General features: G+C 33.2%; 2 protein-coding genes across 3 annotated transcripts; one reads left to right on the plus strand and one right to left on the minus strand.

Annotated features, from left to right (window-relative positions):
* The first annotated feature begins 3,373 nt into the window (after window positions 1–3,373).
* Window positions 3,374–8,430, plus strand: CRR3 (chlororespiratory reduction 3). Its single transcript, XM_039037396.2, has 4 exons — window positions 3,374–3,951; window positions 4,050–4,192; window positions 6,464–6,592; window positions 8,128–8,430. Exons 1-3 carry the CDS (start codon window positions 3,728–3,730, stop codon window positions 6,586–6,588), a joined length of 492 nt encoding a protein of 163 aa, XP_038893324.1. The 5' UTR covers window positions 3,374–3,727; the 3' UTR covers window positions 6,589–6,592; window positions 8,128–8,430.
* A 1,311-nt stretch (window positions 8,431–9,741) lies between these two features.
* LOC120082156 (Protein kinase superfamily protein) lies at window positions 9,742–14,812 on the minus strand. Of its 2 annotated transcripts, none has more exons than XM_039037405.2 (6): window positions 14,439–14,812; window positions 14,216–14,355; window positions 12,308–12,518; window positions 11,322–11,556; window positions 11,076–11,226; window positions 9,742–10,404 (listed from the first exon to the last, which is right to left on the minus strand). In XM_039037405.2, the coding sequence occupies exons 1-6, from the start codon at window positions 14,500–14,502 to the stop codon at window positions 9,976–9,978; spliced, it is 1,230 nt and encodes a 409-aa protein (XP_038893333.2). In that variant the 5' UTR covers window positions 14,503–14,812; the 3' UTR covers window positions 9,742–9,975. The 2 variants fall into 2 exon arrangements, with proteins under 2 accessions (XP_038893333.2, XP_038893332.2); XM_039037404.2 differs by having other exon boundaries at window positions 11,322–11,559; window positions 14,439–14,760.
* Between the last annotated feature and the right edge of the window lie 626 nt (window positions 14,813–15,438).

A 15,438-nucleotide genomic window follows, 5' to 3' on the forward strand; every position in this document is an offset into this window, starting at 1 on the left:
TTTACAAAGGCTCTTACGGTTACAGTGTTTGAGGGTCACCTACGGAGCATAGATCTATAGGATCGCCCGCGGCTTGACTAGGGCAAGTGGAGATTTTTTTGTACTGGGCTTTTATGCCCTAGTTTATTGTTTTGTACTAGTTTCATGTACACTCCACTTCACTTTAGGCTAAGTGGGAGATTGTTGGGATTGATGCCCTAAAGTCTCGTGTCCTATAGTTTGTAAATTGTTTGTATGGACGCTTGTGTTGTATAATATATGATATTTACTTCACATTTTGATTTTGGTCAGTTGTATGTTTTATTTGCTTTACCACAAACCAATAAACATAAAATCCCTGGTTATTTGTATGTAACTTAAGCATGTATGTGGTGACATACAAGTGGATCATGTCTTGAATGATAACCAAAATGGTCTGTAGCATATAGATATAAGAGGGAAACCTTATCCTGGTAATGTTACGGATGCGACCCACTTTGTGAAATGGTCACAAGTGTTGTGACTTGTCACAGATGGTATGATCCTGATCATTCGTGTAAGGGACATGCGAGCGGGGGCGTCCTATACAAAGAGTTTGTATAAGACCTGACCACGAAGTATTAACATCTCGTTATATAACACCGTTCATGATAGAGACTTCACTTCACTAGGATGGCCATAAGTAACATGACCTCAATCCTAAGTGAGTTGGGAACTCCTGCCATTGAGGGCGGTCCTTTGATTTGTATGGGTGCGAGTGGCCAGGTCGCCGATTCAAACTTACCATTTTGGAGATTCGTCTGATTTGGGAGCTGGGAACTCAACTACACAAGATGGAATTCACTCATTCCCCGAGGTAGGGGTAAGTAGGGGATTCCAGGGCTTAAACGATGTGGCGCCACACACCTTCACTTGGCTCGAGAGGTGTTCACACAAAGTTAGACTATGTTGTATTGTTCATTAGAAGAATCAGTGGTACTTAAGGAGTGAGATGTAACTACAGGGGCAAAATGGTAAATTGGCCCAGCGTACTTACGAGCACCTGTGAAGGGTCATCGTACTCATGATTGGTTATATCCGATGGACACAGAAATATATCTGTGGTAATAAGAGTTCAACTATTGGTCTTTAGTGGAATACCTGACAGTTAACGGATGGTGGATCTCGTGGCTAAAGAGTTTAGTCAGCTATTCACGTACTGTTGGAGCTTCGAGCCATAGGTCTATTAGGTCCCTTGGGTAGCTTGGATAAAGTCGAGAATCAATGTTTGGGTCAGTTTGAAATGTTCAAATTGACAAGAGGGAGTTTGATTATATATGATATAATTTGACTGGTTAATTATATATGATATAATTGACTAAATGTATGAGATACATTATTTTGGAGGAAATTAGATATAAATATGATTAATATCAAGTGGAGGAGAAATTACTATAGTAGATATGTGATATCAAACTATAGAGTAAGAATATAATATGATTATATTCATTAATTATTAAATTGGTTAATTATGATAATTGGCCGAAAACTTCTATCGGTCATGTGTTAGTGGGAGAATCCGAAGTTAGTTATTGTAACCAAAGAATAAAATGAAAATTTGTTTCATTTTGCAAAAAGTTCAAAAAATTCGCAATCGGTGGAAAACGTAACGATTGCCTAGCTTGAGAGTCTATACGATAGTAGTTCATTGTCTAAATGATCGCACACCAGCGCCTAATCATCGAGGATCTCATGTTCGCTCTTACAGAGGTCTGTTCTTCTATTCCAGCTCCAAATGTCGCTCGAAATGTTCGGGAGGCATACGAGCGATGGACACGGGCGAATGAGAAGGACTGAGTCTACATCTTGGCAAGTTTTTCTGAAGTCTTGGCCAAGAAACATGAGCCTACGGTCTCAGTGCGTGAGATCATGGAGTCCCTGCAGGGATGTTTGGACAATTTTCTAAATAGCTTATACATGAGGCTCTTAAATATATATTCAACTCCAAAATGGAAGAAGGCACCTCTGTTTTTTAACATGTGCTTAACATGATGGTCCACTTCAATGTGGTAGAGTTGAATGGGTCTACCATCGATGAGGGTAGCTAGGTTAGCATAATCCTGTATTCTTTGCCGGAGAGCTTCCTGCACTTTGTTAGCAATGTGATTCTTAACAAAGTGAAATATAACCTTACAACTCTCCTCAACAAGTTGCAGACCTACCAATCTTTACTGAAAAGTAAGGAGAGGAAGAAGGGTAAGGCAAATGTTGCTTCATCCTCCAGGACGTTCCATAGAGGTTCGACCTCAGGAACGAAGTCTACACCTTTTACTTCTAACTCTGCAAAGGGGAAGAAGAAGAAGGGTGGTAAGGGAAAAGGGAAGGCGCTTGCTAACCCACCGCCTGTCGCCTCTAGGAGGCGTCCACCGGTTGAAAAGGGAAAGGGTTTCCACTGCAATCATGATGAACACTGGAAGAGGAATTGTCCTTGCTATCTAAAAGAGAAGAAAGCCCCCAAGGCTAAGGCCAAGGCAGGTAAAGGTAAATATGATTTACTTCTACTTGAAACTTGTTTAGTGGAGAATGATGATTCTGCCTAGATAATTGATTCGGGCACCATTAATCACATTTGTTCTTCTTTTCAGGGGATTAGATCCTGGCGATAGTTGGAGGCTGGTGAGATGACGATGCGAGTAGGCACCGGACACGTCGTCTCAGCTGTGTTAGTGGGAGGGCTCCAGTTAACTTTATAGTATAGGTTTCTAGTTTTGAATGATGTATATATTGTTCCTAGACTTAAGAGGAACCTCATTTCTGTAAAGTGTTTATTGCAATGTAAATACACTATTTCTTTCAATGTGATAAAATTTCTGGAAAAAAAAAAGATGAAAGCAAAAGAGTTGGAAAGAGCGGGTTAACAAAATTAAAAAATAATACTAATAAAGAAATGGGAGAGAGGTTGGATTCAATAAAATTTTGATTTCAAATCATAATTTTATTTTATTTTCAATCAAATTATATTAACGTGAGTTATAGAAAGATTATTAGAAATAAAATGTGTGTTTTTTTCCCTTATTTTAATGTGAAATTGAGATTTTATAGATAAGAAGTGATTTTTTTTTCTTTTATTTAATGTGAATGTGAGATTTTAGAGATAAAATGTGATTTTTTTTTTAATTTTTTCCGAATTCGAAATTTTAGAGATATAATGTAAAAAATCAGATTTTTTTTTATTTAATCATTTTAATTTGAAATTAAAATCAAAAGTTTCATCTCATAATCCTTTTTAGATAGTATATAGATATAGATATAAAGTCAAATTTAATTAAATTGAAAGTTTATAATGAAAAATGAAAGGTTTAAAAATACTTTTGGTCTCTAAATTTATAATGTAACAAATTAGTTTCTAAACTTTAATCGTTAATGATTTAGTTCTTGTACTCTCAAATTTATAACAATTTAATCCTATAATTTGAAATGTGTAGCATGTCCATATGATAAAAAAATTCATTAAAATGATGTGTCAATTTTTATTCGGTAACAACTTAGTTTTATAGTTTATATATAAATTTCATTCTCGATCAGTTTATCAATCTATCTATCTAGTGTAAGAAATTTCATTTAATCATAATAATAACTTTCATGATACAAACAAAATCGTTATAAATTGTAAAATATAAGAATTAAATCGTTATTTATTAAAATTTAGGATTAAATTGTCACAAAATCACTAGTCATTTTTAATAACTTTCTTATCTCTGGAATAGCAATGGCTTCCTTCTTCAGCATTTCGTTAACCAAAAATGTGGTTCTCGCTTCACTCAATCCCAAAGACGACTCTCACTCTCCTCCTCCCAAAACTAACGGGGCCGCCGAGACCATTCCCATCAACAATCCACGGCTACGGCGGCGGCTTCCGAAACCTCGTCGGCCCTCCGTTATTGAAATCGAACGTGCTATTGGTGGCGGAAGGTTCAGAGATGCCGACCCTAGGCAAGTCTCAGAGTTCCATTTATCTCTCAATACTTTTGATTTTGATCGAGTGTTCTTGTTGATTTTATTGTGCTGAAATTGGAGATGTTGATTCTCAGGGATTTGGAAGAAGATAGGAAGGCTGCATTTGACATGTTTTTGATGAGTTTTACGGGAAAATATGAAGGGCCAGTCATGAAGAAGCTTCGTGAGACAGGGGAATGGGTAACTAATCAAACTGAAACCAAATTTCAAGCTTCGGGTAACCATTTTTCTGTCTTTCTCTTTAACTTCTTGATGTTTGACTGTGACAAATGATATTACTTATAGAATTCATTGATTGTTTTCGTTGGGAAAAACCTCCCACTACAACAGAAATCAGCAGAGAAAAATAATGCCGACAAGAATTATTATGGAAAAACTTCAAATCGAAGAAAAAGCCACAAACCAGAAATATTTTATTCGGCAAAGAATTATTATAATCGCATATAAATCTCTTCCCAACCCCAATTACGAGACCACTCTCTCAAAGCATTATACCACTCACATAACCGAGCTAGTATACCAAGTTTAAAATGCTTCAAATTGGGGTGATTATAAACCAAAGGAATAGGCTCTTTTTATACTTCTTGGAGTCCATCACTTTCTCGAACCTTTCAGATGCATGACAATTACTCTTTTAATATTTTGTCAAAATCCAACCGTTTCCCCTCAAAACTTGTTGTCTTGAGAGTGATTAGCTCTAATTTCTTCATTCATATTATTTTGGCAGGTTGCCCCATCATGTGTTTGTTTATTTTTGTTTCCTTCACAATAATTCCTCATCTCATTTTAATATGGGATTATCATTTATCAACAGGGAGACTGGAAACACAAAACAAGAATTTTAAGGTTTCAAATGCTAAGAATAAAAATATGGGGGATTATGGTAAAACTCGAACAAAACCAAAATGATACTGAAATGTAAAATGTAAAAAACTACAAGATAAACCAAGTCATTTGAGATACTTGGACTCTTGCTCCCTTCAGATCGCTCAAGCCTAAACCTATTGAATCAGTGCCTACCTTCGTCCTTTCTCACTCACTCTATTTATAACAAATCACCAAACCAACTTAGATGAGTTTCCATGACTGTGATGGTTTATACAAGTGAACAAATTAGAAAAAGCCACATCCATATATAAGGGAATTCATTCTCTTAAAACCACTTTAAACAGTTAATTATCATTACATAAACATTTGATGCTTTTGGCCTCAATAATTGAACCTCATGTCTAAGCAAACAAACTCTTTTCACCAACAAAGGTAAAATTTGTTTTCAAATTATATTATTTCAGTCTCTTGTGTAAGGATGTGAAATAAACATTGTGTTAGTGGAGTTTTCCATGGCTTGTCATCCATCTTGTTGGTGAACCAATAGAGCCATCCATTTACTGTGTTGGCTGGGATTGGTGATCTAATAGTGCTGGTAGTGTGGGCTAGGAAAGAGAAAAATCATGCATATATAAATGAGAGACAACATCTTTATTGGTATGAGGTCTTCTGGGTAAAACCAAAAACAAATCTCTTGAGAGCATATGGTGGACAATGTCAGACTATTATAAAGATATTTCGAGTTCTATTTACTGTAACTAGTGGTATTAGAATCGTGTTCTAGACATAGCCTTGTTTGATGTTCTCCAAAAAGAAGAGAAGTGCTAGCTTGGATAAGAGTAAACTCTTATTTAGCCGAGGACTATTTGAGGGTAGATTATATGGTTCTTTGTTCATGAAGAGGATTGTTGGGAGTGTGATCGTAGTCTCACATTGCCTAGGAAAGAGAAAAGCGTGGATATACAAGTAAGGGAGAACATCTCCTTTGGTAGAGGCCTTTGGGGTGAAACAAAAAACAAAGTTACGAGGGCTTAGGGCTGAAGTGGACAATATCATATCATTTGTGAAGATCTCACTAGTAGTTAAATGGAACTATGGAAGGAAAATTCTCAAAACTACATATCCAAAAGAGCCATACTCTTACTAACTGAATTGTCCAGGCACAAATCTTTTTTGTTTTGAAATCTGATAACTGCTTCTCATTCTCCCATTTAGCCAAGTGATCTCTTTTCTCATCCACATCATTCGAAGGAATTTTGATTTCAAATTTATTTTCCTTTTATTTTTCTTGTAAATTGGATGAATGGAGCCAATGTTGTTGCAATATAGGTTGACCTAGAGATAACATCTTGCCAGACATGAAGTGATGGGTTCACGAACAAAACATAAGAGCACACAAGTGAAGAAGGTGGTCTCGGTCTCTTAAATAACTTACTCTTAGAAAGGAGGGAGACAAATGACTCCTTTATTTAGTAGTTCATGGGGACATTAGAAAAGATAAAATAAATAAATATATTTTCATATATTTGCATAGTTCATTAATCTAGTACTACATCAAGTGATTAAGCTAACTTATTTCCAAGTTCCCACGTTGCTTGGCTACCCCATCAAAGAGGACATTTATTTTGTCATATTTGATTTGTTTGATTTTAATTTGCAGGAAAATGGTTCCTGCTGTTTACATTTCAATGGGTTCTTCCAATTTGGGCATTGTCACTTCTTGTGGCTTCTGGGATCATTAAGCTACCATTCAACACTCCATTTCTTAATGAACTTCTCATGTAATAAGGTAAAGTTAAAATTTTCGGTTTGTGTCAAAATAGTTCCATGAGTTTTTAATTTTGTGTCTAATAAATATTTGAAGTTTACAAAAGTATCTCAAAAGTGTCTCATATACTTATTAGTCACAAATTGAAAGTTCAAGAACCTATTCGACATTTAAAATTTCTCTTGGAAGACTATTTGATTTCTCTCTTGCCAAATCATCCATATCTTGATCAACACATTTGTCCAATACATTAAAGCTTTTCCAGAAAACGAGTTTACATGGCCCAATTGAATGACAGCCTCACAATGAAATTTGGAACCCAAAAAAATAAATAAATCAAATAAATTATTATTAAGAAAATAAAAGAAAAAAGAAGCCATGTACCCAAGGGTTTCAAGCAATGTCATCATGGATAAAGATAGATACTTTTAATCACAAATATAAATTCAAGGATCGATTTGTAATTTAATTTCAAGTAAACTACTATAGCAAATAATAAAGAATGCGAGGGAATGACCATATTTATTAGGTGGTTTTGAAAAAAGTTCAAATGGATTTTTTATTTGAAAAATGTTCCATCAGTAAAAATTAACGGATTCTATAAATATTAATCTGATTAAAATATCCTCAATTAGGTATGCAATATATTAGAAAGAAAAAGATCTACTAACTCTATTTAGATTTAAACTAACCTAAAATCACGATGGAAGATCTATACGATGAATTAGATAAAGAATACATGTAACGTCAATTTCTAAAATAATTAAGATACTCATTTTAAGTTAGATTAAAGTAGATTTAAGAAGAGAGTGAAAAAAAATTCAGCAGCGTAGAGTAGTGGTTGAGCGACTAGAGCAGACAATAGAGAAGTAGGAGATGAAGTGACGTTAAGGATACGAAAGGGGAGGGGTGTGTGAATAATGATTTAAATAGTGAGAGAGAAGAGAATGAAGTTCTAATCACTATTAGGGTTTTTTTTCTTTTACCTTTTCTATTTTTATTATTTTATTTTTAATTTATTTTGTATTGAATGGCTAGATTTAAGTGGATTTTTGAATAAAATTAGTTGTTCTTTGGGTTTTTTAAGTGGTTTGGCTTAAATTTGAAAAAAAAAATGATCCAATGTATTCCATTCACATATTTGGAAGAAGGATACTCTATCTGATTTTTTTCTTTTTTTTTTTGTAAAAAAAAAAATAATCAGACACGTATCTGGATATATCTGTATCTAATACTGATTATCTACACAATTAGAAGTATTTGTACTTCCTAGTGTGTATGCCTTTATGTTGCATTTCCTAAAATCGTCATTCTTCATCCACTCTATCAAAAACATCTTTCAAAATCTATACCTTCTCCAACCCAAAAATTTCAAATGTTTGGTTGAGGTTATAGAGATTTTGCATTTTTCATCGACGATGAGGGCTTCTTCCTCTCAACGTTTCATATATACCTCATATATGTTCGAAGAAGCAAATGATTTCTACTTGTAGTATCTTTTAAAGTAGTATATTAGCATTCAAAGTTCAGAAACGACCAAATATTGACGTGTTTAGGGTTTGCTCACCCGAGGTGCCACAAGAAGAGTCATCGGTGTCGTCGAGGTTCGTCGGAGATGGAGAAGACAGGTGAGACGACTAAATGTGAAAGGAAGATGGAAGAAGGCCTGATTATTTTTCTCTATTCGTTCTCTTCTTTTTTGGTAGGATTCTGAAAATAATATGTTATGCAGTAACATCAATAGGGTATATGGTAGGCTTTTTCTTCTTTTTTTTTTTGGAAAGTATATATAACTTAAATATTTTTGTAAAGGACATGATGATGATGAACAAATATACCGAGTATATATTTGCAAGTAACTAAATATACAAAGGTATAGGGGTGTTCAAAAAACTCGATGACCTGAAAAAGCCGATCAACCCAACCCAATCCGTGCGGTTTGGGTTGGGTTCAAATAAATGAAAATTTTATGGATTGGGTTGGTTCATGGGTTCACCTAATATAACTCAAACCAACCCGAACCAATCCAAATTTATTATTAATTTTAAAATATTTTTTTATTACTTATAATACAATTATTTATACATATATTGATTTCAATTTTATTTAATTTCAATATTTTTTTAATAATTTATTCTTCAACAACTCTTAAAAGTAGTTTCTTTACACTTTAGAAAGAAAATTTTCACTATATAAATTGAAGATGAGTTATTAATCTTAATTCAATATATAAATTAGGTTTTCACATATTTACGTTTTACTTCTTTTTAGAACAAAATTTTAAATAAATGACCCGATTAATCCGAACCAATCCGGTTGGGTTGGATTCATTTTTTAATAAGGGTTATTTGGGTTGAAGAAATTTAGAATCCGAACAATTGGATTGGGTTGAAATTGGGTTGGGTCTAAAAAGTCTTTCAATCTCAACCCAACCCAACCCAACCCATGAACACCTCTACAAAGGTATATGACAAAATAGGTGGAATATGTCTAAATGAAGATAAAATATAATATTAACAACTTAGATAAATTACGCAGCAGTCATGTTTTATGTAACAGTTACAAACTACGATAACTAACATGTTAGAATTAGTATGATATAAAAATATGAGGTTTATATCACCTAAAAAACAAATTATTAACTTAATTATATTTTTTTAAAAACAAACAGAATAACCTAAAATTTGTACTTGTTCTAAATGTGTATATATATAAATATATAGCATACATGTATTATTTACATATACTTGTGTATATATCATGAAACATAAACTGAAAATCGTAAATTGTACATTGATCATTCATTTTGAAGTTTGAAAATGATGAAGAAAAATTGTAAAGAAATGGGAACAAAAACGATAAAGGAAAAAGAAATGTACATAATTAAAGAGAAAAAAAAGGGCAAATGTACTTTTGATTCCATGAGTTTGAGATTGATGTTTATTAGGTATCTCACATTTCAAAAATGACACTTTAATCATCCGGATTTGGAGGATACTTTTAAATGGTACACGACTTAATTTTATCTAACAATATGATAACTAGGCTGATATGGATTGGCTGACAAGTAATGGCTTGCATATATATATATATATATATTCTTCGGAAGATTTAAATATAATACAATTGGCCAAATTAAAACTAGCATCAAACTAGTGATAACTAAACTGTTTTTGCTGAAAATACATTACTGCAGATGTACAGATTTATTTATTTAAATTCTTTTTACATTGGGGATTGAACCTAAAACTGCTAACTTACTGTACAAAAAATGTGATAAGAAATTGAATTGAATCCATCCAACTACTTTGACCAGAAACTTTCCACCTCAACATTTACATCCTAATGTAACTAAGGATACAAAAACTTATGAACAAAAAGAATGATCCTATTAGAAATGGGGTCTAACCTTCTATCGGACGTTTCCCATGAGTATCGTATCCTCGACTAATTGAAGAAGAGCCAGAAGCAACTTCATTTGCGGTTGCGGTTGCGGTAGCAGTTATAGTCCCAGTAGTATTGCTTGTAAGAGCATAGGAGTCGGATGAACCAGAAGTTCCAGACACACCAGCATTGGAGGACGATGCACTTGTCCTACGAGGTCTTCTATACCGAGAACCAGGTATTCCTGGTCTCATTGGTTCCTCCAAATTACCAGGTCTCTTTGAAAGGATTAAAACTATACGTGGCATAGTCGGCCGTAGGTTTGGATCACCTTGTGTGCATAGCAATCCTATCTGAATGCACATTGTAACTTGGTCAGGAACAGCTGATGAAGCTAATGTTGGGTCCATGATCTCCAAGCTCCTGCCCTTCTTGTATAGCTTGTAAGCCTGCAGCAAAATCCATAACTTCGGTAAGACCTTACAATTTATAATTTATAAATTTCTGTTTCAAAAACCATATTTTCTTTCGCCTTTTAGTCGTTCTAAGACGATGCAAAAGAGAGCATTTTCTAAATAATTCTTTGACATTAAGGTCCCGGTTGACAACTATTTCACTTTTAGTTTTCTGCCTTCGAAGAACAATTAAATTATTAATCAAATTTTAAAAACAAAAACTACTTTCTTTTCTTTCAAAATTTAGTTTGGTTTTTTAAAATATTAGTAGAAAGTAGATAAAAAATATAGAAACTTATAGATGAAAGTAGTATTTATAAGCTATCAAATGGACCTAAATAAATTTGTTAGTGTAAATATGACCAAGTTTCCATGGAGTTGTTTCGCTTACATTTCTATGGGTAGTTAGTCGACTTCTATGATATAATATATAAACTGAGATCAATCGAGAGTTTGATTCACTAAGCTAAGACCAAAATATAAACTACAGAGTTCACTGACGACTCGTGTTCAGATTCTCATACGTGGTCCTTTAAATGACTAACTATGGAAGTTAAAATATTGCCCAGTCAGTGGATTCTTCATCTATGACTTGTTTACTTCTATTGCACTGATTGTATCATGATCTTCATTACAATTAGGTATTGCAATAAAATAAACCATACCCAATCAAGTAGATTCTCGGCGTCCATAAATGAACTAAATGACGAATTTCGCTGGCCGCTTATAAGTTCCAAAACCAAAACACCAAAGCTAAAAATGTCTGCCTTGGCTGATAGATGCCCGTGCATTACATATTCGGGAGCCATATATCCACTATTCATACATGGAAGAAGAAAATTAGTGAAGGGCTCCAGTTTGGATTCAGAAATTTGACAGGTTGTTGCAAAGAGCAGAGCAAAGAAACTTACTTTGTACCGGCAACACGAGTATTGACGTGAGTTTGATCTTCAGGGAAGAGACGAGCCATCCCAAAATCGGCAATCTTAGGGACCCATTTATCATCCAACAAGATGTTACTAGCCTTTATGTCACGATGGATAATGACATTATGTGAGTCCACATGAAGATATTGCAGACCTCGTGCTATGCCAAAGATTATGTCATACCTCCTCTTCCAATCAAGATCTCCTCGTCTGCAGGATTCTGCTATAACAACAAAAAAGGAACTATTATCACTTCCAGTCCTTCGAAGATCAAGCATCATATTAACAACAAAAATAATAGCATGGAGTTGAAAGAAGAAAGATCGATCAGATGAATGTTTTGTTGAGACTAGTTTTAAGACCTCTGTAACGTATTTAATGTGAGGAGTTCAAGTCCAACTAAAATTTGGAATTTCGATGAGACTTTTACCATCAGTTTATCTAGCTCAATCACTTCTCCCCATTAGGCTTAGGGATCCCTCATCCCTAAAGCTTCAGGCTGTTCATATATATATGTGTGTATATATATATATATATATATATATGTATGTATGTATATATAAATACACAGGATGACAACATTTTGACTTGTCGACTGCTAAACACATGAAGAAAAATGGTAATAATGAATGGATAGTATGGACCAGTATTAGTAATATAAAGATGTAGTGAGTTAATCTATTCAAATTACACAATAATATCAACTTGTATTATTATCAATGCAAATGAATGAAAACGGACAGGAATGGGAGCTCTTTTGTGTTTGCACGTCTTCAAGCCAGAGAGCAATTAGAGGGAAAATTCAATGGTACTCCGAGAAAAAAAAAGGTTAAATTTGAACAAACAAACTTAGGTACTTGACAAAATACACTCGGAAAATGAAGAGCCCAAATATTTCTATCGATGACAGGGTATATTAGTTCAATCTTCCATGGAAGAAAGAAGAAACATAATTTCCAAGCGTCACTTACTGAAGAGAAGCTTGTCAAGACTCTCATTTGTGACATATTCGTAAACCAGTAGTTTCTCTGAACCATGCACACAGTATCCCAACAAATTGACGACATTTCTGTGCTGCACACGAGCCAACAATTTAGCCTCAGTCATAAACTCTTTTCTTCCTTGTTTTGAATAATGCGACAACTTCTTAACTGCAATCACTCTTCCATCCTTTAACTTCCCCTACAAATGACGGTAAGTAAAAGAAACTTAGATGTTACTAGAAAAGGAAGTTGAATAATTGCGCTCCATTTTTCAAAACAATAACAAGCTTGGACATTGAATCTTTAGAGTTGTCATCAATTGAATTAACCTTGGAATAGCACTTACCATGAAAAGAACTTCTACATATACTTTACAAAATTTAAAGAATATGAATGATAATCAAGAATAAAAGCAAGTGCTCAATTGTGCATATACCATGGAGGCCGTATTCAATTGTGCAAATACTTACATTCACTACTTTTACTCATAAGTTCTAAGTTTTGTTATCCACTTTCTAGTTATGTTTTAAAAAACCAGACCAAATTTTGAAAACTAAAAAACGTAGTCTTTACCAACTTGTTTTTGTTTTTAGAAGTTGATTAGGAATTCAAGTATTTTTTTAACAAAAGTGAAAACTATAGTTGAAAAATTAAGAGAGAACAAACATAAATTGCAGAAATAGAAAACTAAAACGAAATCGTTATCTAACGAGATCTTAGTTTGTAATTTTTTTTGTTTTTGAAAATTAAGCTTATAAACACTACTTACAACTATAAGTTTTTGTGTATTGTTATCCTCTTTCTACCAACGTTTTCAAAAACCAAACCAAAAGTTTAAAAATTTAAAAAAGTAGTTTTCGAAAACTTATTGTTTTTAGAATTTGACTAAGAATTAAATTTTTTCATCAAAAAATGTGAAAACCATAGTATGACAGTTAGGAGGAAACGAGCATAGATTTCAAAACAGAAAACTAAAAACAAAATCCTCATCATGCAAGTAATCCATTTTTGTATGTAGCTGTGTAAAACAATTTTAAAGAACTACGATTCTTTCTGCATATGTAAAAAACAAAAGTCTATAACATTAGGCTCTTACAATTTCACATTAGCTAAATATAATATACATTTTATTCCCCAATATTTTGGGTATTTTCCTCAATTTCAGTCTTACAGTTTTAAAATTTTCAATTTCTTGCAATTTAACATTTTTCAGTTGTATCACGTTCATTCTGAATGTTAAAGTTGGATGATGATGTACTTACCAAACATAATACTTTGTGAGTACACAGAAATTTAAGGAGAAACTAAACAAAAGTTGAGATTTATGCCAATTTCTTACAAATTTGGAAGACGAATCAGAAGCTTTCCTATATTAAGAGTCGCTTAACTCCTCTCCTAAATTTATGCAAACTCACTAAACATCATTTAAAGTATGTCTTTAACCAATTTAACATTGACCAATAAAGGGTATAACTGAAAATTCTTGAAATGTGAGGGACTAAACTGTAAAAAAAACAACAACAATGACTAAATTGGGAAAAAAAAAAAAACCCAAAAAAGATTAAGGGCTAAAGCACGTATTTAGACTGATTCTTGATATAGTAATTATGTTCTTCCGAATTCCACAAGTGAAGAGGCAAATATTCAGTAACCCAAGTTGATAGCGCGAATTTAGGTAGAAAAGTTAAGCACAAGCAACGAAAAAAAAGAAGCTGCCAAAACAGATATAATTAACAGCAAGATTAATTAAATATTTCCAGTTAGTCTAAATCCTTGTTAACTGCGACAATTTCGATGAAATAAAATAAGGAAGAAAAAACAAAAGAAAACAAAAAGAAGAGTTTTGACGGTCAGAACACAAATTTAGCAGTGTGTTGAATTAGAATTGGATCTAACCTTGTAAACTGGACCAAATCCGCCTTCGCCAAGCTTGTTATTCTGGTGAAAATTGTTGGTAGCTTCAACTAATGTTTCAAATTGAATAACCTTCTGTTCCTTAGCTGCAATCTCCTCCAAATCATCCTCGCCCTGCCTGTCTAATCAAACCAAATTCATCAAATTAGTATCAGAAGAAAACGGAGAACGATTTGCCCTAATTAGACAAAGAAGAAGAAGGTACCTCTTGAGGAACCGAATCTGAATTGTCTCATGATGTTGTGCATCAAACTCTTGGATTTCGTCATGCTCGTCTAGGCCATGGAGTTAGAAACAGCGAAAAACAGGCGGAATCGAATGGAATCGAATCGAAAACAAGAAACTTAGAGGAAAGTTGAAGAAATGATAGAATCAAAACTGGATATGATAATTAACTGAGAGAGAGAAATTGGGAATTGGGAATTGAAATTTGAAGAATATAGAAACAAAGATTGAATACAAAGGGCATAAACGTATGGATTGACTCACTGTTTGACCATTGAAAACTCAAAATCCAATGCCAGCTTGCACAAACTCCTCTTTCCCAATTTTTATATCTCCACTTTTTTTTTCTCTCACAAACATGAACTAAAATATTTATTAATAATAGAAAAATATCACAATCAATTGGTAATACACTGTGATAGACTATTATCTACACGGTTAGATATAATATTGCGATCCATCACAAATAGTCTGTGATATTTTTCTATTATTTATAAATATTTTTAATAATTTTGTCATTTAAAATAATTTCTCCATAAAACATAGTTGGGGTTGTAATTATACCCTCAATCTTTCAATTATAAAAATTGAGGTCTCAAACTTAAACACGTGTTAAAATTAAACTCTCAAACTTGTGATAATTCTAGGAATTTGACTCTTAAATGATAAAACTTGAACACTCCAACTTATATAATTGGTATAATTTATACTATTATGTAAGTTTGAGAGTTCAATTGCAACATTTGTATAAGTTTGATGGTTCAATTTTTACAATTGATAGTTTACGGGTATAATTATAACTACAACCATACTTTAAGAGTGATTTTTGCGATTTGTCTTTTTTCTTTTGTCACTCAAAAGTAAGCTTTACTTTGTAATACAATACTACCATGGTTTAAAATGTCAATGTCGGTTTATATTATCAGAGTTCAATTTTATAGAAATGTCGTTTAAAATAAGAAAAATTGTTTATGTAGATG

Source organism: Benincasa hispida, chromosome 7 (assembly GCF_027475165.1).
Source record: "Benincasa hispida cultivar pf3 chromosome 7, pf3_genome.v1.1, whole genome shotgun sequence".
Taxonomy (NCBI): Eukaryota; Viridiplantae; Streptophyta; class Magnoliopsida; order Cucurbitales; family Cucurbitaceae; genus Benincasa; species Benincasa hispida.

Excerpts from the sequence above, each read along its gene's own strand:
- CRR3 (XM_039037396.2), top strand. The coding sequence starts at position 3,728 with ATGGCTTCCTTCTTCAGCATTTCGTTAACCAAAAATGTGGTTCTCGCT. Across the intron at positions 3,952-4,049 it reads TTCAGAGATGCCGACCCTAG|GGATTTGGAAGAAGATAGGA; the intron begins GCAAGTCTCAGA and ends GTTGATTCTCAG. Across the intron at positions 4,193-6,463 it reads AACCAAATTTCAAGCTTCGG|GAAAATGGTTCCTGCTGTTT; the intron begins GTAACCATTTTT and ends TTTAATTTGCAG.
- LOC120082156 (XM_039037404.2), bottom strand. The coding sequence starts at position 14,502 with ATGACGAAATCCAAGAGTTTGATGCACAACATCATGAGACAATTCAGA. Across the intron at positions 14,356-14,438 it reads CAGATTCGGTTCCTCAAGAG|ACAGGCAGGGCGAGGATGAT; the intron begins GTACCTTCTTCT and ends TGGTTTGATTAG. Across the intron at positions 12,519-14,215 it reads GATTTGGTCCAGTTTACAAG|GGGAAGTTAAAGGATGGAAG; the intron begins GTTAGATCCAAT and ends CGTCATTTGTAG.